General features: G+C 40.5%; 2 protein-coding genes across 2 annotated transcripts; one reads left to right on the forward strand and one right to left on the reverse strand.

Annotated features, from left to right (window-relative positions):
* Positions 1-209: 209 nt before the first annotated feature.
* Positions 210-2,687, forward strand: TSTD3 (thiosulfate sulfurtransferase like domain containing 3). The gene is made up of 3 exons (XM_057410851.1): positions 210-587; positions 848-1,007; positions 2,273-2,687. Exons 1-3 carry the CDS (start codon positions 344-346, stop codon positions 2,334-2,336), a joined length of 468 nt encoding a protein of 155 aa, XP_057266834.1. The 5' UTR covers positions 210-343; the 3' UTR covers positions 2,337-2,687.
* A 2,943-nt stretch (positions 2,688-5,630) lies between these two features.
* On the reverse strand, positions 5,631-22,622 carry CCNC (cyclin C). Its single transcript, XM_057410850.1, has 12 exons — positions 22,479-22,622; positions 21,721-21,827; positions 18,088-18,172; positions 17,775-17,844; positions 16,248-16,299; positions 14,572-14,627; positions 13,285-13,320; positions 11,700-11,791; positions 10,921-10,988; positions 10,707-10,786; positions 8,010-8,128; positions 5,631-7,356 (listed from the first exon to the last, which is right to left on the reverse strand). Exons 1-12 carry the CDS (start codon positions 22,508-22,510, stop codon positions 7,302-7,304), a joined length of 852 nt encoding a protein of 283 aa, XP_057266833.1. The 5' UTR covers positions 22,511-22,622; the 3' UTR covers positions 5,631-7,301.
* Positions 22,623-23,247: the final 625 nt, after the last annotated feature.

Here is a 23,247-nt window from a genome sequence, read left to right on the forward strand (position 1 = left end):
AAAAAAAAACAACACAAAAAAAAAACCCGCCAAACTAGCTGTTTTGAGCTCCCGAACGTCCCAGCGTCGGAAGGTCTCCGAGTCCCCGCCTCTGAGGTGAAGGCGGTGCCGCCTGGTTGGCCGTCTCCTCCCCGCTGGCGGGGCGGCCCAGCGGCCGCCATGTTGGGAGGCGGGCAGATGGGGCTGAGGGGTTGGTGGGGGGCAGCGCGGGGCGTACGAGCGGCGAGCAGTGGCTGGTGGCCGGTGGCAGCGCTCGGTGAGGCAGGGAGCGGAGCGGTGGCTGGTCCTCTCCCGAGGCGGCCGGCTGGGGAGCCCCTTGTAAAGATGTTAAACACACGGGGCGATGGGCTTCCTTCCTCGAGAGCCCGGGGGAGCGGGCGCCTGCGGTGGTCTGACGGGCTGCGCTTCTCCACCAGGTCCCGGGGCGGCGGGTGCCACCAGCCGTAGGCTCTGCGCCGGAGGAGCGCCGAGCCTGTCCTACCAACAGCTCAAGGACTTGAAGAAGACCAGCGTTCTCCACATAGACGTGCGGGAGAGATGGGAGATCGATAGATCTGGGAAAATCCCGGCGTCTATCAACATACCGCGTGAGTTACTAGCACTGCTACATGGAGACATTGGGTGTTGTCAACGTACGGTGTAAGTTACTGACATTGCTGTGGGGATGTTGGGTGTTCCCCTTTGCTTGTTGATCAAGGTGGTGGTGACTGAGCAAAGGGGAGCTATGCTAGACAGTTGCTAGTATGTTGTGAGGCTAAATTTTTCCTCCAGAGGAATTAGAACCTTACAGTGTAAGCTTGCCCGTGGATGGAGAATAAAGGAGGCTTTTCTTTCCTGTGTTTCCCAGTGGGTGAATTAGTGGAAGCTCTACAAATGGACCCAACGGAGTTCAAGGAGCGGTACAATCAAAAGATGCCATCCAAGTCGGACCCTGTGGTTTTCTCCTGTTTGGCAGGAACCAGAAGTAAACAAGCACTTGGGTTTGCCATGTCTTTGGGTTTCAACAGGTATGGCTTCTGTAAGGATGGGATTAGCGTGGCCTTCCCCCATCAAGCAGAATGTTTACCCTTGCCCACTCAGCTTCTTGTGGGCAAGGGTAAAACTTTAAATGGGGAGTATAAACAAAACTACTGATGTTTGAGTTAGACACAGCCTCTTGCTTCTGCTTGAAAGACACTGTTGGGCATTCCAGGAAAGTGAAGTGTGTCACCTTGTGAAACCCCCTTGGCATGTGCCACGGGTGGTGCAGTCTCCTGCAAGACCATGCTGCCAGTGACGACTCTCTCACTAAGATGATTTGTTATACAGCTTCATAAGCACTAGCCTTGAGGTGCAGGATGATTGGAAAGGTGGAGAATTGCTCGGTTTGATAGAAGTATGATCTAAATTTCTGAAACCACACCATTTGGTAAATTGCAGTTTTACCTGTAGAGTTCACTGTTGACAGAGTACATGTTCACTTTCAATAAAGCATGGGATTGTTTGCCAGGATACATTGCCATGAAGGCAATGGCTAAAAAGAGAATGAGATTGATAGGGAGTGAAAGCAAAAACAATGTTTGGTTGGCAGAACTGTTAAGCCTGTGCCAGAAGGTGGCTCGCTGAAGACTTCAGATAAAATTTTAAAAACTGTTGGTTTGCTCATGTTTTCACTGTGCTGCAGTTTATGAACTGGAATATCCTTGCTAAGGCTAGTAAAAAATACATAACCATGTTCTTATTTTGTAGATACATTGTTCATTGTTTTAGTAAGTGCAGATATCCTGCATTACCTGTTTTTCATGCTGCCTAATTGGAAGAGTTGGTTTTGTGCAGACACTTCTGTTGGATCTGTAGATCATGTAGGTTTGCAAGGAAGTAAAGATCAGTGTTCTGTGTTTGATGACATCTGAAGTATTCAACATAGCAGCGTGTAAATCTCCCACTGCATTGAGCCTGTTCTTTTTAAAAAATGAAGTGGCAAGCTGTTCCATTGACCTGTCTGCTGCTGCTTGCTTGATGTTTGATGTCTAGCATTGTGCCAACTGGAAAAAAAGCATTATAGAACACACTGCATGGCAGCAGGCAGCATTAGAGTATAAGGAATGTTGATCTGTCTCATTGGAGCTAGGTACCAGTGTATTTGATTGCAGAGAATTTCTGTCAGGTCAGGTTTTGTTTTGTTTTTTTCTCTGATTAGTTTTGGTTTGGGGTTGGATTTTTTTTTGCCATGTCCTCTTAGATACTTTTCTCAAGAAGACTCCTTAACATTGTATCTTTTGTATATTTTCAGAGTTCAGCAATATGCGGGTGGCTTTGAGGACTGGATAAAACATGAACCTCCAGAGACAAAATGAAGGTAACTCGCCCAGCCCTTACTTCATCAAGGCTTCAGGATGGTTTGTAGGTTTTGGCATTCAAGCTACGTGTATTCCACTCCCAGAATACAGCACACTCTTCTTTTCTTGCGTAAATGGACACTCAACTTCAGATAGCCATGCATGTTGGTTGCTTGGTTTAAATTATATTTAAAGACTGTGACATGAACAAAGAACATTGAATTTGTTCAACCTTTACTTTGAGCTATGTTTTTTGGTGAACGTATGTAAAGAAAACTTAAGAACTTTACTAAGATTTTTGTATGAGGTAGTTTATGGCTGTTTAAACTAATGATGATAGAATAAATAAATTTAGCCTTCCCCAAGTAACTCTGTTTGGTGGTTTGTTTAGAGTAGCTAAACTGCAGATATTCTCATGGAATTGGGGTAACTTTCCTAAGCATGGATTTATTATACTTCATGTGTAGCTGGAGTTCTAAAATAGTTGTTATCAAGGAGTACATAAAGAGTACAAATGTTTAGGTTTATATTTACACAATTGTAAGGCCAAAACAGCACTACTGATCAGAAAACACAAACGGAAACTGACCTGATGCTAGAATATTTGCTGTTCAAAATGTTGATTCCTTATTTAGAAGTGTATTAATTTTTATATGCAGATCTGTTTCTGAGCACAAAATGCTGTAGTGTTCAGTCGACAGCTTCTCTCAGCAGCTCAGTATCAAGTGAGAACTTGACTGTACTTGAAGTTATTATTAAAGAGAAGTAATAATTTTAGGCTGGAAAATGTAAGGAATCCAAGGAAGTTACTAAACCCCCTTTCTTCTTTTATGTACGTTAATTTGCATGTCTTCAACTTTGAAAAACAAACCAACCCGGTGCATCCCCACCTGTAAATACGCATAGTCATCATTGTAAGGATTTTTTTGTTTGCTTGGTTGTTATTTTCAATTCTGTTAGCATTTCAGGAGAACTAGCAAAGGTGAGTTGCTTTGAGCTCTAGAAAATTGAAGTCCTAGCACAGAAATTCAGGACTCTGCAGGACGTCTGGAAGAAGGAATTCAAATTTCTGGTCCTGCTCTAACCAGTATTGCAGGCACAGTGCACTTATCCTATGGCTCTTCCATTCTGACAGTGCAGTCTGCATGGTGAGAAGAGGACCTAAAAAATAAACCTTCTCAAGTTTAGAGAACAGAGAAGAAAAAGTAACTAATCTTAATAGAATTTTATTTCTAGTAGATCCAGCAGTCTCTGCAGTCATTTGTTTCTAGACAACTGTAGCTGGCCCAGCCAGCTGTGTTAGCTGTGTTGCTGGACAATGTATCTTACAGGGATTTCTGTTCTCTCCAGTAATAATTAAAAACCATGTAATGTAGCTGTCGTAATAATGAGTGCATTTTTTTTCAAAATACCATTGTCTTTTTAGTGGTCTTATTGCTACACTTTATTTTCAATCCATTAAAAAAAAACCAAACAACTTAAGAACCAGAATTTAGACCAATTTCCAAAATAAATGCTTTAGTTTAACTGATAAATTAATAGGAGTAAGATGAAATTAAAATGCCAGGATGAGTAAGGATGTTACCTTGTGGTCAGTTACTCTGCACTATCTTACTCTGGAAAGGTCTTTTTCAGACTGCATCAGGAGGAGTAACAGATGCCAACAGTTTTGTTGGATTTAGCTAAATCCTATGATTTTGCCTGTTTACCATGACTTAGACTGTCAGTTCCACCAGTGCTGTGGGCACATAGTCAAAGGGACAGCCAAAGCTCACTGTTGGCTGTGTTGTGCCAGGACTCACCAGGACTAATGATGCCTTTTGCTCTAGATCACTAAGGTCACACGGAAAATGTTTATCTAAATGTGTAATTAAGCATGCCTAGCTATATTGATTGAGACACCTGACTTCAGTGTGCAAATGAACAAAGCAAGGAGATCTCATCAACTACACTTGGTCAGAATTTAATCTAAGTGGCCAATGCTTCTTTTTGTAGTTTATGTTAAAATTTGTTGGGAATACTTAGCACTACATAACCTCAAAGAATGAACAACAGTTATATTGGGTCACACCAAGATCTGTATAGCCCATTATTTTCTGTTTGGCAGCAACCAGTGCTAAATATCTAAGGAAAACATAAAACAGGGTAAGTGTGCAGTGATACAATCCCCAGATTATTCTCATTTACTACTTCTAGTGCTCTGATACTTCCTTCAGGCTTTGCATGTCCTGGTATATTTGGGTATTTGTAAATTATCAATACAAACGCCTGGCATTCACAGCAGGTGGCACTGGGTGTAACAAGGTGCTGTGAAAAGTTTCCCTTTGTTGCTTCTCAGCTTGTCACATATTGTTTTCATTGCATGCTCCCATTTCTTCTGTCAGAAGTGATGAACAGTTGTCATCAGTCTTATCTAAAGATTTTTCTAGAGCTCAGCTATCTCTTCTGAGCTGAAGAGTTGTGGATTTTTTAATAGGAAAGCCACTCTGTATCACTTATTTTCATAATTTTTATTAGTTGTGTTAGATATAGTTTTTATTAATCTTGGTAGTTTTTTGGAACGCGTTTCTCAAATTACTTGTATCTTGTCAAAGTCAATGATCCTTTCTGTCTATGTATCTTCCTTATATGGATATACAGATATATTTAACTTGCTTTTCAAACTATGGTTTTTGAGTTAACTTGTCTGATCCAGTTCAGTTTGCTTCCATTTAGATTTTTCCTCAGGTCTTTGGCACAGATGGCCTGTGTTTGCTTTGAGACTCCACTATCACCTGTAACCATGTATCTCAGATTTTCAGCTACTTCTCTTTTAAAGATACACCTTATTTTTACACATTTCTCTCCTCTGAATGAAGCATGGTAAAGGTAGGGTTTTTTTCTGTCCGGTTGGTAGCAAAGCTGCTGAATTCACATCATCTCCAATCTCCTGTTGTTCCAATTTACATAATTATCCATCATCGCTGGTAGTTCTTTTGACTGCACTTCATATCCCTTCACTGTTTACACTGGAATCACAGCTGGTAAAACTATCCTAACCTCCCCAGTAGAGAAATTACTTCTATTTATCATCACGAAGTGGCTGAACTTTCAGCTCTGAGGTTTAGGTCACACAGCTAATTAAGGTGTGAACTTATGTCCACAAAGGTTCCTGAGCAGCAAGAAAACTTTTAGTCACTCCAGACATAATTCTTAATTAATGGTGTGAAATCCCTGATTTCAAAACATTTGCTCTCAGCAGATTATGTGGTACTGTGAGAAGACTGATGTTTACCTAAAGAACAGTTCCTGTTAAAGAACTCCACACAGCAGTCAAGTTGCATTGATTTATTTCTACTCCCCCAGTCCACATTACAAATAGCACATTTTAGACTTCAAGAAACAGAGGCAAATAGCCAAATTCCACTTCATCAATCAAGTGTCTATAAAAGATACGGATCAAATGACAACAAAAGTAGCAAAGACCAAGATGTTTGGGCTTGTTTGCCTAATGTTTTACAAAAATGACCTGAACAGAAATGAATGCTAGTAGCCAAAGGAGCTACATACAACCACACTTCAGTTATATTTCGCTGAATGACCAGCCAATTACAAAGACAGACAGTTACTCACAAAAACTGTTGAGGTTTTTTTCAGGGGATGGTTTGTGGAACCAAGATGCATCACAGAGCAAGAGTTTTTAAGAATTTCCCTCCAGGATTTCAGACCACTGATATGTGTTGTTTCAGGGAAAAAAAAAAATAAATAAAAAAGGAGAACCACGTGACTGCACTCTATCATTCAGTTTTGATATTTTTGGTATTATTACTCAAAATGAAGTTGTACAGAACTCAATTAGAAACAAGGTTACCCAAAAATCAAGAAATTTGATTTAGGCCAATTCCTGACTTCAGTGGGATAACTGCCTGAGTAAGGAACACAGGATACGGCCTTCTGCTTGAAGGAATCTTGTTTTCTCCAGCACATAGTTAACCAAGGAATCCCATTTCAGTTATTCTAAAAAGTTGCTCCTAACATCACAATTAGCCAGTACGAAGCTCACCGAAAGCCTGAACTTCTTAAATAAACTCTACTGAACCACACAAATTCACACTAACAGTGAAGGCAGACTAACAGTGTTTATCTCTTGTACAAAACAAAATCCATAAAAAATGGTAATCATATCCAGATTGGTACTTGATTGTGAACTATTCCAATTGTACTACACAGAACACTTACTTGCAGAAAAGAAGAAGTCATAGTATGTTGGGTTTTTTAATTTGTAACACTTGAAATGTTTAAGAAAACTGCAGAATCACTATATATATTGCACTTCTCTGGTCAGCTGGGCTACTGTGCTTCATGGCAAAAACACCCTCCAAGTACATCTACTGAGTAAAACAGCTTTCTGCTAATAGAAAAAAAAGGAACTGAATTTCCTTCCTGCAGCTTTCATTAAAACTGTAACAATATTCTTTGCTGGCTTTGTTTCTGAAGGATAGCTGTGTTGTTACTAAATCCACATTTATTGTTTTAAAAAAACAGCAGAACTCAGGGTAATGAATAAATTTAACATACAGGGCACTATCTTCCTTCAGTCACAAACAAAACGAAGACAACACAAGTCATTACACAGTTACACTTAGGCTTCATGTTACTGTCGCTTTAAAAATAGTTCCCTTCCACGGCAAGTTACAATTTCCTCAAAGCAAACAAACCAAATAAGGACCTACTTGTTTTGAGTGGATGGTGTTAACGTTTTGCAGCTTGGTTTAATGTTTGATTCCTTACACTGAAAAATCTTAGTACATCTGCTCCAGCGTCAGAGAAAATGATGCAGTTTTAGAGAAAAAGCTTTCAAAATGCTTGACACAAACAAGCTATTTATTCTTCAAGTTCTTTGTCAAAGATGTTACTAAAACCTTCTGTCCATTTCATGAACACAGGAAAGATCCCAGGGTGTCTTGAGTCAAAGTGGTCCATAAAGAAATTCTTTGGAATGTCTTAAGATTGGCTATAGCTAGAGTTCTGGCTACCATTTGGACCCTGTTCTCCTTCACTGTTTGGAAGAAAAAAAAAACAAAAACATGTTTTCAAAAAGATGCATCATATTACATTTTTGGTTTGGTTTTTTTTTTCTAAGTATTTTGAAAGTAGTAAAAACCTTTTGAAGGAAAATACTTCCAACATATACACACATAGATTAAGATATTCGGCTCAGTTTCATTAAAAATGCAAAGGTTATTCTCCACATGCATAAATAACTTCAGTCTATTTATTTGAAGAATAACATCAATATATCCCCATGCAGCTGCCTGCTGAATCCAGTTCTGAAGTCAGCATGTCAAAGTTCACATTACACAAGCATGTGCACAGGAATCGGCATGTACGGATATTTAAGCAGTGATATTTAATCACAGTAATTAAATATGACATCAAGCAGGCCTAGTTCCAACAGATCTGGCCCAGCATGGAGCCTCACACTGCCATTCTTTACATTCCTAAGCTGTATTGATTATATTCTAATCACATTAATGCTCTCCATAAAACAATGTATTCTGCTTCTCACTATTTCCTGAACAATTAGACTGGCAGTTTATAATACAAAGGTCTGCACCATAAAAACATAACACTATACCTCAAACTAAATATAAACTCATTCTGAATATTCCAGTTTTTCCATGTGAAAGGCATATTAAGGAAGTACAGTACCTGTTTGGAGGTGGTTTTGGTTTAGGCATTTTACTAAGAATAGTAGCCATCTCTTTCCTCTCATCAAAGTTCTTCCACTGCTCATACAGCTTCAAAATAACCCTGATTATTTCTAAAATCTGATTAGAAAGAAAAGAGATCCTAAGGTCAGACACAATAATGATTTTATCTTTGCCATAGTCAGTTTAAGTGTGCAATTAATTAAACATGCCCTGAACTGAAATAAAGCAGCACGATTTTCATATTATAAACAGAGATGTCTCATTTAATCTGGGCTCGCAATCAACCATTTTTATAATTAGGTTTTGATTTAATTTTGAAAGGAAGCCTGAACACAATACTTTCCCTCCCATTCAACTGTATATACCACTTCTCCCCTGCAAGCTAAACAGCTTTTTACTTATTTGCAACTACTGCCACAGCTTACAACTGTGCTACAGGGAAAATGCAGACACCTGGCAGCATGACTGCAGCTAGATGACAATGGATTACTAATATAATAACTGATGGCTAGAAATGTTCTATACACATCACAGGCACAGCACATGAAAAATAAAAAGCCCAAAACCGCAAGACATTGGTCTTAATTCTGTCCTTCCAAGAAATAAAGAGTCCAGGAGTGTCTGAATTCTTCTTATTCTTAGAATATTCTTATTATTTTACACTTATATACATATAATAAGAATAGTTGGAATTTCATATTCCATTTCTGGAACTGCAAGCATTCTCTACCAGTGTGGACATTTTCTATCTACTGAACCTCAACTGCCTTTATTTCCTATTAAATTTCTAATGCAATATTTTATATAAAAGCTGGACAATGTTCAGTTTGTAATTTGATGAATTATTCCCTAATTCAATAAAGTTGACTTCTTTCATAGAATCGTAGAATAGTTAGGGTTGGAAAGGACCTTAAGATCATCTCGTTTCAACCCCCCTGCCATGGGAAGGGACACCTCACACTAAACCATGCCACCCAAGGCTCTGTCCAACCTGGACTTGAACACCGCCAGGGATGGAGCATTCACAACTTCCCTGGGCAACCCATTCCAGTGCCTCACCACCCTAACAGGAAAGAATTTCCTACTTATATCCAATCTAAACTTCTCCTGTTTAAGTTTTAACCCATTACCCCTTGTCCTGTCACTACAGTCTCTAATGAAGAGTCCCTCCCCAGCATCCCTATAGGCCCCCTTCAGACACTGGAAGGCTGCTAGGAGGTCTCCACGCAGCCTTCTCTCCTCCACGCTGAACAGCGCCAACTTCCTCAGCCTGTCTTCATACGGGAGGTGCTCCAGTCCCCTGATCATCCTCGTGGCCCTCCTCTGGACTTGTTCCAACAGTTCCATGTCCTTTTTATGTTGAGGACACCAGAACTGCACACAATACTCCAGGTGAGTTCTCACGAGAGCAGAGGGGCAGGATCACCTCCTTCAATGTGCTGGTCACACTCCTTTTGATGCAGCCCAGGATACGGTTGGCTTTCTGGGCTGCAAGCGCACACTGAAGCTGGGTCATGTTACGTTTCTCATAAAAAAAATCTTCTTTTTAATACATGGACTTAGATTATATATCCTTGACACAAAAGTCACAGTTGACTAAAAGGTCCATGGTGTTAGTGTTAAAAAAATCATCCTTAGATTGTATCACTGGCAACCATGACATGTAAACATTCAAACATGTTCAGTACCAAGCTTATGGTAACCTTATCTGTCAAATGTAGGCTGGTTCTCCTCTGCTGCCAGTTTATTGTCACCCTGCTTTTACATGCATGACAGCATAATTCACAGAGTGCCTGATGCAGCTCAGCATCCACACTGTGCTTAAATTTGAAGACAAATCCTGGAATAAAAATACAATGCCAGGATACCATCAGTGGGCTAAAGGGCAATACTGAGGGCACAGAGGGCAATGGTGTGTTTCATCCGTAATACCCCATTTAATTCCAGACAGTTTCAAAAAAGGAAGACTGAAAAATACGTGCCAAGTGAAACAGCGTGATATGAAGCATGAGTGCTAAGCAAGCTCCAGCTTGCTTGCTGGAGCTAAACAAAGATTAAATAAATCAACCTAAAAACTGAAAGGAACTAGTGAAGATGAACAACATTACTGGTATGAGAACAACTGTGCCTTGGAACCTGATAAATTTAAGAAGGGGATTATTTGACACAGATTTTGCAATAGCAGGAACTCAACTGAATAATCTTGGCATTCCTCTATTTAACACTGACTGACGTCATGGTCCTGGTCATCCTGAAAGTGTTAAGCACGTTTTACGCTGCTATTCTAGGCACAGTTATAGGGAGAAAATCAGAACAGTATGCAGGCACAGTGCTGAAAGGTGAATCAGAAAATCACATGCACTAGAATTTAAATGTCAAACTCATGCTGGCAATCTTGGATGATGAAAAACACAGGGAATTCATTTTTCTGGAAAAAAAAATGCAAAGGATATGGGGTTTATATTTCCATCTGAAAAATGGCAATACTTACAACAGTTCTGTCCTGACTTTCAGTGCAGGCTGATAACCAAATGATCTGACATTGTCTCTCCCTCTCAGATACACCTAATTTCAACAGTACCTAACATATGATCACTGAATGAAGTTCAAAATCAGTACCGCAGACATGTAAGACAGTAGTTTTATAACCATGACTACCATTTCTGGTCAGTCCACAACAGGTGGCACGAATTACCTTTTCCATATCAACAGACAGCTCAGCAAACCATTGCCTTGCATCCTTCTGCTGGACAACACAGGCCACATGTAGGCAAGCTGCAAAGATCAGGTGACACGGATACTGAATAAAGATCCACTCTTTATACAGTTAAAAACATTCTATGTTTCATAAACAGCACATGGAATATATCCATTTAAACACGGCAAGAGACATTACTTCTGTTACTTACCTAGAGCTATCATGAAAGGAGGGTACAGCAGACAAAGATCAGTTCTATATGTGTCATTCACTATCCTCCTGTGCAAGAAAGAACTCGTAAGTATTGTCCTATTCACCTTTAGACTATATGATTTCAAAAACTGCTGTCAGTTTATACATATTTTGCCAGTTCCTCAAATGGTAGAAGCTGTGAGGCTGAAGGGCAAAACAGCAAGGGAAGAGACCTCTTCCCTTGTAAAAAATCTAAAGCCTTTCACTTTCTTCCTTGTAGTCACAGCAGAAGTCTATTCGGAAGTACCATAAATGTCTTTCTGCAGAGGGTGCTGACATTCACTGTAAAATAATTATCCATGTTTTACAAATAAATGAGAGCAAGCGTAAAAGTGGTACTTTCTTTCTGTACTTGAGAAATAGTTCAAGACTGAGAGTTCTGCTAACACAGCTGAAAACCCCTATATACTGCTTCTACCTTCTATTACAAGATACAGCAGAAAGCCCACTTTGATAGAAAAAGATTACCTCTACTCATAGTCACCATTCTGTAGTGTAAAAAACTGCTATTAGATCTAGTCTAAAAAAAAAAATTAGACCACAGTGACATAAAATCATTTCAGAGCTAAAGACAGAATAAGCTAAGTCAGGGACATATCCTGCACAGGTTAACTAGGGCACCCTTCATATTCAAATATGGCTAAGCCTGCTTTTGCTTAACCACCTTTGAAATATAACTGTTAAATACTTGCTTTCTTGCTGCAAGGAAGCACTATTGTTAATCACTCTCTTCATTACCATGCAAGAGGTAGCAGCATGTCTTCTTGGCCCATATCTTGTACATATTGGAGCAAAGGTCTATAAGGATGATATACTATCAAACAGCAGTCCTAGGAAAAATGTCAACGGGATGAAAAGTTAGGTTACAATGCAGAACATGTTGTCAGTTCATATTAAAACCATCTAGTTTACAAGTCAATTACTGATTTTTTTTTTTAAGTAGCATTCTGACACCTAACCCTGCTCTAATGAGGGCAGAGCTCTCTCTAGAATACCATTACATAGCATGGTTGCCAGTCCATCAACATCTTTCCCCTAAGAGACAGAGAAAGCCACATCTGCAGCACACTGAAACCTCATTTGCTTACAAACCCGTAATTCCCACTTGGAAACACAAAACACTGCCAGAAAACAGTCTGTCACTAAATACCATACATGGAAAGCATGCCAAAATAATTGACACTGGTTTGGAAAGAAAGAAAGGAAAGAAAAAAAAAATCCACTGCTCTCAAATCCCTTCTTTTCGGGCCCAGGTTGATGTAAACAAGAAAGAATAACCCTCTTGCAGAAAGCAGCCAACTATATACTGAAGGAGTACTATAGGGAAAAGCCACGTTAAGTTACATGTGCTGAACACTGAAGTGAAACAGTTATTACACATACTATATATTAGATAGCATACTGAAAAACTAAGCTAATTCCCAAAATCCTACTTCTTGTAAACACAGTTATTTGTATAAAACTCATGTATTCAAAACTCAAGAGTTACTGCCATACTGCAGAGGTATCTAGCACTAAATCTAAAGGTTATCTATAAAGGGGTTATAACAACTCTAGGCACAAACAAAAACTTTTGATACAGCTTCCTCTGTGTCCTGTTCCCAAAACATACCCTTTCCTGGTTGCTGCCTTTCTTGCTAGACTCCTCCCTGGCTTCTCTCTCCTCTTCTCTGCACTTGCACTTGGGCAGAATTACTCTAGTAGAGCAAGCTTGGTGCCTATAGACAGAAACTGAGCACCACTTTACCGAAGCCCCCTAAGAAGCCTGGGCTGCATGCTTTCAGCTGCCCTAGAAAACGCAGAAAACATAGCTCCGGGTTCTTCCAGGCAAGAAGAAAAAGGCATAGAAAGAATACAATTCTTCATGCTCTTGACAGTCCATTCATCTGGGGAATTAAGGACACTGACATCCTTGTCTCTGCAGCAGGACTTATATACAATTACCTTTCTTTTAAAAAAAGAAACAGTTCTGGAAACAGAACTTTGATTTTACCCATCACAACAGTGCCCTAACCACTGGGATGCAAAGCCAAAGGTGATCCTCCTGGCCCCACTCTCCTGCAATATGCCCTCTTTAAGTCCAGCTTCAACACAAGGAAGTGAGAATGCCCTCACTCAGCTTAGACGACAGCACAGTAATTATGATATTCTGCTGAAAATGTAAATGCTAGACCTGCATGGACATCATTCTAAAACTGGAGGGGGGCGTGGAAGAAGACAGCATAATGCATATTTCATAGCAACACAAAATTCAAAATATTCATCAGTAAAAAGTAAACCAAGGCAACAGTAAAAAAAACAAAAAACAAAAAACACCACTTACCATTAATTCTAAGAGATAGAATTCACATTCTAGTATCTGCAAAGAAGTAAAATCACAGTTAAACAGCAGCATGTTTCAGAGAGTAGAAAGAATTAACTACCACAGAATTTCAACACACATTTCCAGCAATTCTGAATGCATTTCATCTGAAGCTACAAAACCAAATAAAAATCAAATTACCATTAGCAATTTCCTTACCACCATTGTAACTTAACTCCAGTCCTAATAACAATGCATTTAAGCATTCTGGATCAACTTTACTAGGAGAGACTACCTAATTCGCAGTACCTGTCTAATTTGTTCCAACACTTGGCAGCAACGAATTGTTCCCAGTGCATTAACAATTAACAAGCAATAGAGAAATCCTTTTGTAGAATTAAAGCCTCTTCACCAGACCACTAACATGCCAAATGGCCTTTTAAAGTATTTTCAGATTTAATTTCACATTAAATGTTCAGTCCAATTGTAGTAATTAAATCAGCTCTTATTTTCCATAGAGACAGTGACGTATTAGTAGTACCAAAGAAAAGACTGCTTTGGCTATAGGAAAGCGATACTCCCAAATATATTTCCATATGCCTTTATCTCCAAAATAGCAGCGCAGTTTTACTGCGAAGACTTAGATATTTTATATTCTTGATGTATCATTTGGCTTTCTAGACTGGGTGAAAAGCCAACCAACAGAAAAGCAGTATTTGTCACAGTTGATCTAAACATAATTAGGTCTGGTTTAACCTTCACGATACTCCAGCACAGGTCAAAACTGGTTTCAAGAAAAATGATGAAAATTCTTAACATTGTGGCCAAGAATGCCTTGAAAACCACTGATAAACCTAAATTTTAAGTCATAAATAAATTTATTTTTCAAAAGCCATTACATTTTACAGGCAAAACCAAAACTGTTTTCTGTAAGCCAATTCCTCCTTTGTCCAAGCTTGGAAGCATGCTAGGTGCAAGGGCTATTTACTTTCCCTGCAGCAATGTATTTGTAAACAAGAACATTCAAAAAAGAGCTCAAAAAAATCCCTCTTATCATCATACTGCATTACTATTTCAGTAATATATATATATTATAGCATTCCTGTAAACAATTTAAGGAAAGGTTATATGAGATTTATTACTTTTAAAGGCAACTTCGGCAAAAGTCTATCCAAAACTCATTACAAGCAACCTGACATATGAGTACGAAAATATTTCTTTCTTAGAATTTAAAAGATAAGATTTCCTGCTGCAATTATTTGTCTTTTAATTTATTTGATCAAACTGTGTTTTGAACAAAATACTTACATGGTTCATCCTATAAGGAAACTCCTTCGGAAAGGCATACGAAAACCTAGTTTTCACTACAGTAAAGAAAAATCAGTATGTTAAATATTATGTAATTAACCCTTTTATTTGTTTTCCTTTCTGTTAGTTCATGTGTATATAGCCCTTCACATCCATTTGGCAGCACAACTACTTGCAATACAAAAGGTTTTTATTTGAAGGAGAAAAGTTAAGTTATAAGATTCAAGATCCTCAAACGGAAAGAGAAATACACCTGAAACCTAAATTTGCACAGGTACTCAGCCACTTGTCTGCTGCTTTGGGCATTATTAAATGATCTGGTCAACCAACAACAACTAGCTTATGGACACTTAACTTTCCATGAGTTATCATTCACAGAGCTATTGACCTACTGATGTCACTCTGAATCTGGTGATCCCATCAGGATCTCGGTTCCAACACTAAATCCAAATGAGATTTTCACATGGTGTTTTTTTTACACAGGCTTGATCCTCCAGCATGCAAGATTTTAAATGACATCATGGTCTCCACTTCCATGAAATAGAGCATTTCAGGGCAGGCAGAAGTTCTAGGTCTGAAGGAATAACGGGGGGGAAAATCTGCTATGGGATTCTGACACTTAGGATTTTCAGAAACAGCACAGCTCAGGACCAGATGTCCAAGTAAAATCAGCTACTGCATATTTACCAAAATCCGTCTTTCTCATTGATTCATCAAAACTGCCACATAGATCTGTGCTTTGAATTGCTACTGATGTAAAAAACAGCAACTCTTACTGCTAAATCCAGTACTGGTCTTGGTTATGCTGGCACTGAAGATGCGTTTCAATCCCTGGTGGTGGAACTGTCATATGGCCAGCCCCATGGACTGATATACTTACTACATGTGGAGGCTACAGATACAGCCAGTCACCTGTCCCCTCAATGGCTAAGAGGGATTTCAAAGTCACTGACCTATATTTTGAAGAGCACAGCCAGAAATCGTCTACTGAGAGCAGCTGGACCTTCTGGGTCAAATTATAATATTCTGTTAAGGAAGCCATCATTTTAAGACCTTGATGGATAAGATGCAAGTTACAGGAACTGGGAAATACAAGGCGAGTGGGAAAGACAGAGAATTAACTACTGTGTGATTTTATTGCATTTAATTTGTGAACAATATATAGGTTGTAAAATGTACTTTTATAAATACCATGTGCAAAGACTAACTTTATAATGAGGGGTGCTGGGAAAAAGGATTCAAAAAAACCAAGGAGGTATACAGCCTTCCAATAATTCTGAAAAGAGGTACTTCCATGAAGCCATATCTTTAATAAGACAAATAAAGCCCTAAGTTTCCAATTCTACCTTTTGAGTAGTTCAGAATTCAGTTTACTATTTGAGACTGTTTATAAACCTCAATAGTTTAATTTTATTACTTTGGTTTTATTTATGTTTGGCATAAGTTCCAATCAGAATCAAACTAACACAGAAAGGACCTGTCTGATCTATATTTAGAAACAGAAGTTATTTATTCTAAATGGCTTTAACTGGATCCTAGAAGTCAACACACAAGCCCCACCATGACATGGTAAGACACCTTTTAACAGCAAGCAAACATAAAAACCCACAAAGAAAATGTCAGATCTCCCTACAGACGTACCTAACCACAGTGTAATGGAAATCACTGATACTTACATACAGAAGTAGCAGCAGAAATCAACCTTGTATTTGAAACAACACCAAATTCCTGAAGAAAAAGAATGATAAATGACGTGAACCACCTGAAACACTATATACTCACACTGTTATCAAATTAAAATAATAGCTTCTTACTAAACTGGGCTTCTATTATGCAGTTAATTCCCCCCACACACCCCTTTTTCTTTTTAAGGTGAAGAGGGTAAACTCTTAGGTAAAGAGATTTTTTCATCAGTTAGTTACTTTGTTGTTTGAGTTGTGAGGAATAGTAAATATTTATGAAAGGAACTAAAGCCACAAAAGCTCAGGTTGCTAACACTCCACATACAAAATAGACAAGAGGGCTTCAAGAAAGTATATTGGTTTTCCTTACCCCACTTGGGAGGAAAAACTACCTTTAGGAACCTATCTTTAACTACCTTCCCTATTATGTTTCCATGAAGCCTTAGCTCCTCTGCTGAGACAGTCAGCAAGCTGAAAATTTTCTGTATATGCTGTTCTTCCAGAGAAGTGTATAGCTGAAACATTACTACTGAAGCTGCCCTCTAAAGCTGCAGAAACTTTAGCATAGGGAGGGCTGCACAGACTTCTGGTATTTGTTCTAAAATATAAGGTACATGTATATGTATACACTCTATGTCTGCACCTTCTTAAAGGCTTAAAATACTCTCTCCAATACACTTTCTCTTCCAAACACTGAAAGGTATAACAGTATTTGTACAGACAACAGCACCACATGCAGACACTGGCTTAGCAGGACTGCTTCTACCATCACTAGGTATTTCAGTTCCTCCTGTAAAATTCATTTGCATTGACATATCACAGATTGGCCACTGTGGTTTTTATTTTTTTTTTCCCATTAAGTAGACACTTCTCAAACAGCTGAAAAATTTCCTGCATTACAAAGGATTAAGAGCAGTGCCCAGCTGATGCTAACTCTTGGCCACATTCAAATTGGACTTCTAATGGTAGAGGCATGGAGCCTTCTCAACACTAATGGATCAGTTCCTTACAATAGTTTCTCAAAGATGACATATGAGCTACAATACACTTTTAATTCAAGTAATGAAAGTGTGGTAAACTCTGAGAATCCCTGACTATATGTAGGGAAAATATATGAAAGGGAAAAGGGTCATCAGGAAAAAATTTCAAATTAGGTTTTAAAGTCCGAGTAAACATAAATAAGGAAAAACACACCAGAAAGGAGACACTTCACAATTTGAGATATTTGAGTATGTAAATATGTAAACACTGTATCACAGTGAAACAGCCATTTAAAATACTCCTTCCAATTTTCAGAGGTCCTTCAGGGTTAGTAGTTCAGACAAAACTGAAAGATCAAATATTAAATAACATGTTTGAAGACCTTCTCCATCTCCTTTTCTCAAATGCTATAGAAATCTATACAAAAAAAAGAGAGAAGGTTTCAAACCCCAAAGCATGAAGAAAAATTTACAAGTTCTAAACGTTTTCTCTCTCTCATACATCACATAATTTACATTAAAAAATCGTAATACTTCATACCTCTACTTTGGATGCCAAAAACACACACGTAGGAGCCATTAATACTGGATCTATACTTTTTAGGGAATATCTGAAATGTTATAACAAAATTATAATATGTTGTTTCATACACGTAGAACGATTAATCTATTAAGAGCACCACACTTCCTTTTGAAAAAGCAAAGCTTAAGTTAACTTTATTAGCATAAAAGTTTTATACCATCCAGAAAACAAAAGTGGCACTGGTTTTAATACAGAACTGCATATTAAAAGGGCTACCAAAATGTGCCTAGCAAATGTTTTATTCTTGTACCATCATAGTAAACAGTCCTACCTGGCATAGAATCTCTTGAAGTAGACTGTAGCAGTGGCAATAACTTGTTGTCTTAATTTAAGATGTTCACCTAAAGCCTGGATAACTTAAAAAAAAAAAAAATGAACAGAAGCTTGAGTTGAGTTTTTACAACAACTTGACACCAAATAGCACAGGATCCAACATATGACTAGCTCTGGGGATGCTAAGGAGCAGCTGCAGTCTTCTCCCCCAGTACAGATACGTAGTTCTGGTGAAATAACGCGTTCCTGCAAACCTACAGACCTGCAGCTGAAGAAGCAGCACTGCATCCTGAAGCTTGTGGACACCTTTGAAAAGGGAAAAGTAACTTCATTGTGTACAAAGTGGGTATGATCTTTAAGAAGATGACAACACAAATCTCAGAGGGGTAAAGCTTGAGTATTCTATTTTAGAGCAAAACAAGATCAAACACTTAAAATATAAGTCTATGGCTTTTCAGTGCTGTGCAAAATGATGTTTTGGGTTCTATTTTGGGCTTTTTTTCAAACAACTAAAGCTGCCAACACAAACATGGTCATTAAATTTGGCAGAGACAGCAGGTGTTAAAAAAATGACATATTTAGTCCAGGGAGAGGGGGTGGGAGACCAGAGGAAGCAGTCAGCTGCTCCATCACAGTGGTCCTCTGCCAGTTGGCCGAGAAACAACCCTGGTGTCATCTGTGCAGGTAGCTCTTGTTTGGCCTCCCACGCAAAGGAAAAGTGCCAAGCAAATTAGATGCATCAAACTGAGATTAAGTGCAGTGGTTGGATATAGAGAATGGCACAGTGAAACACAAGGTTATTACCTGTTATTTTTCCCATACTTTTTTGCGGCCATTAGTCTGCGCAAGGCTTGGCTATGTTTCTCAGTCACTACTTAAGCACCCAAGTCCAGATTTTTTTTCCCTATGCTCTTATCCCATATCCCTTGGGAACAGTCAGGCTACACCCTACTCTCACTTCTAATGAGCATCACAGCATTTTAAAACACGCAAATATCAAAGGCATTGTTGGCTAGAAAAGGGTGGAAGGTAGGAGATAAAGGAGAAAACCACCCTGAACAGCATGGATGACTTTTTCCCCCCCCACAGGAAAAGGTAAGTAATTTGATACCCACTACAATTACCCAAAGCAACATTAAGTCCCTGTCCGTGTCACATCACTGCTTTCCTAAACAGAAGAATGCCAAATTGAGCCTAGCTGGCCAGGGACAGTAGGACAAGCAATACTGCCAGAAAGGAGCTTAAGCCTGGTATGCAGTATCTCTACAAATATTAAAATATTTATCCGCATACCTTGGGAGGTTTGAAAGGATTTTTTCCTTTGATTAAACCATGGGGCTACAAAGCTGCCCTGCTACTAGAGCATCAGGAAAAAAATCAAATATGCAGATAAACAGAATTCTCCAAATATGTTTCTTACTCCCATGGGATTTTCAGGAACAGTTAAGCCATCTGCTGTCAGAGAAAAATCAAGTCTGGTTTAGGGAAAAAAATGGACAAGAGCCTAGAGAGACTTAATGAAATGGAAGCTTGTATATGCTGGGAAAAAGTCCAATACTTGTAATTAATTTTTAAATTATTTTAAAAGAAACTACTGGATTACTTATTCCCTTCTGTTTACAATATAAGTGGTTTCAGTGGGGGGTTAATAAAAATTATTTAAAATCTGAGTATCTTGAGAAGGCTGTAACACAACCATTACAGCTTCTGCCCTAAATCAGTAAGGGAAGTCAATTAATGTGCTTTTCAACCAAAAACTCTACTAAGACTTGGTGATCCAAAGAAAGACATCAACGTCAGTTTCCCTTTTTGAACGATTTCAGAATATGACAGTTTTCTTTCGAGTATTAACATTCTGAATAGTTGTGCATGGCCATACAATCAGTTGGTGATCTACTGTACTTGTTTTCCAAAGAGAAGGAACAGGAAATTGCCTCTCTCCATGCAATTTTTTGGTTGCTTTAGGGAACAACCATGTCTTGGGCAGACACACTCTGAATGTGACAAGCCATGCCCAAGACTCATATCCTTACTTAGGTAATGCAAAAAGTAGGAGAGAAGAGGGGGAGGCTCTATGAACCCAAAGCAGGGTCCTGTTCAGAGGCAGGTGTTGATAATACAACGCATATCAAGGGCATGAAGAAGGCAAGCTCTGGCTGAGGTGTCACCAGTGCACAGCAGCCCCTGTCCATCCTCCCTGTGACAGTGGCTCACTTGGCTACCGAAGGGGTAAAAGCCTAGCACAACTCTCCTCCATGGCAGGTTGTGTTCATACACACACAAAGGAGATGCTGGCAGAGCTGTTCTCCAGCTGCTGCAGGTCGCACACTGTACCTTCAGGGGAGGCAAGGAGTGCCAAGAAAAAGAAGCCTGAGAACCGCAAACTGAAACCAACTTGTCTACCTTATAAAATTCTGCTTACTCAAGAAAAATACTGAAGTGAAACATTTTTAAAAGCCTATTTTGTAATTCAAATTGTTAGTGAAAATTAGCACAGAAATACAGTTTTAGAAATACCAGTACTCCATCTTCTCTTTTTGCATTATGAAGCTATGACACTTTGTTTTAAACTCAAGGAATTTCAGGAATTAATCGAATAGGTAAATCATTACTAGCTTGATTTCCTGGTGCTGTGTAAGTGATAACACAGATGTATCCACAGGAATCAGATTTGTATCATACACAATTATTACAAAAATAGCTATGCTAAGAGAGAAGCTGGGACAAGTATCTTTCATAGATACCATTCCAGCACTGACATAACATCTTTCAGCAGCCTTGGGAAAGTCACTTCTCTGTCTCCAGTCCAGCTAGATAGCATTCTCTACTTTAAAAGACTGCTGTGAAAAAAACATTTAAACAGCTGTCTATAAATAAACTGCTCCTTTGCAATATCCTTGCTTAGGGAGTGGTTTGGTTTTTTTTTAACACTGAACTATTGCACAGAAAAGAGTTTAATTGCCTCTGTAATCTGAAATGCTCTAGCACGATGGTTCATATGGTTAAATACTTTGCAGGACCAAGTTAAGACTTAGATAACTTCATAGGCAAGCCCCAGACACTGTGGGAGAACAGGCTGCCTGCCAACAGCTCTTGGAAACTTATAGACAACATGAGAGCCGCTCGGTGCTAGGGAATGAATGAGTCACAAGGCAAGACACAGGCTGTGGTGCAGGTTTCAAAGAACATAACTGAGCACTAGCAACAAGTTTCAAAGCTTTGCTCTTCAACAGGACTGCGCAAATGGGACAAAACACCACATCTTAATGGCCCACCAAAAGCCCAGTCTGAGTATTACGCCCTTCCTATACTAGCTTAGCAGGTTCTCCTTGCTTCTCCTCTTTGGTTAAGAACCTCTTGAAAATAAGAAAATGTACTAAGTGTACAAATTGGATTTGTCCTGTGACACATTAAAACATTATATGTGCAGCTAGCTTGCCTGTAGGTTCTCCTGAATTGTGTTAATACCACAAACAAATGCCAATGTTACTGATATTCTAGTTTTTTGTCAAAACAGGTTGTGAAAGCATATATAGCATCACAATGAAAACATTACATTCTCTAGGCAATTCAAACTTGCATTTAGATGTGGCAGACAACACATTTTATAGCAGAAATAAAACAGTTTTACCATTAGTAAAAAATATCTGTAGCTTCCAATATTCTTCTTCAGTCAGAAATTTCAAGTCTTTCTGGCGTTCCTTCAATAGGTCTTGTTTATCCAAAATCCATTGCAAACTAAAGGGAGGTAAAATAATGTCAGCAACTCTTTGTCAAGATTACACCTTTTACTGTATAAACGGACTACAGACTGAGGCTCAGGTTTGAAGGGCTAGTGACCTTTAACATACAATCCTCTCACGCCACCATTCTCTACAGGTTTTTACAGACACGAAAAAGCACTGTCTAGCAAGGACCAGGATTATTAGCCTTTACCTACAGCAAACTAAACTGGCTTTACAGACCTTACACTGACGCTCACCAGCAAGCTTTACGTTATATTTAGTACTTCACAGGCACCCATTTAAACCTCAACGCGCTCACCACGAGGCGGTTTAACGCAGACCGGCCTGGGTGTCCCGCCACCGAGAGAAAATATACCCCACCGCAGGGGCCGCGGCTGCCTGCCTCGGCCGCCCGAGACCCGGGCACGGCCCGGGAGAGCCCCGACTTTGAAGCCGCAACCACTGCAGCCGGGCTGCCGGCAGGGCTCCGCGCCGAGCAGGCCCCGCCGCCGCCGGGACCCGCGGCCCACTGCTGCGCCGCGCCCCTCACCCCCGCTGGGCCTCCGGCAGCGTCCTGCCCCGCGCCCCCGGCCCGGCAATGAATGGACAAGGCGTGGCGGCGGCCCGCAGCCCCCCCGCCCGCCCCCGCGGCCGCGGCACCCACTAGTGCGAGCTCTGCCAGAAGTTCCCGGCCATGGGGAGCGGAGCTCAGGAGCGGGAGGAGGCGCCCGGGCCCGCGATGCCCCGGCCCCGCCGCGCCAGCGCCGCCGCCCCCGCGCCGGCAGCAGGAAGGAGGCGGCCGCCGCCACCGCCCCGCGCCCGCCGCCGCCGGCCGGCAACACGCGGCACGGGGAACCGTTCCCCTGCGCGCGGGTTCCGCCTGCCCCGGCAGGCCCCGCTGAGGCGGTCGGGTCCCCGGAGCGCTGCCGCCCGCTGCGGTGGTGGGAGCGAGGGCACCACGCACACAGGGTGCACACACCGGAGCGCCGCGCGGCCTGCCAGGGCTTTCCCGCGCCATGCCCGCTTCATACAGACTCGAGCCGTTTCGGGACCTTCCTGTTCCAACCCCCTGCCACGGGCTGGGACACCTTCCACTACACCAGGTTGCTCAAAGGCCTGCCCGACCTGGCCTTGGACACTGCTGGGGATGGGGCAGCCACAGCTTCTTCGGGCAGCCTGTGCCAGTCTCTCACCACCTGCATAGTGAAGAACTGCTTCCTTATGTTCAGTCTCAAACTGCCCTCTGCCAGTGGAAAACCGCTGTTGTCTAAATTCAGTACCAGTCCACTCCCACCAAGGTCCCAATTGGGACTGCAGACAAGGCCGCTCACTTGTCTTCCACTGTATCTACCTCACTTAAATTGGTCTTACCCACCCCGAAGGTTCCAGGGCTCAGCTTGCTCCATGATGGAGTTTTCAATGGAGATAGTCTC

The sequence above is a fragment of the Pezoporus wallicus genome, unplaced genomic scaffold (assembly GCF_028554395.1).
Source record: "Pezoporus wallicus isolate ANWC-B61680 ecotype Strahan unplaced genomic scaffold, APGP_CSIRO_Pwel_v1 contig_747, whole genome shotgun sequence".
NCBI classification, from domain to species: Eukaryota; Metazoa; Chordata; class Aves; order Psittaciformes; family Psittacidae; genus Pezoporus; species Pezoporus wallicus.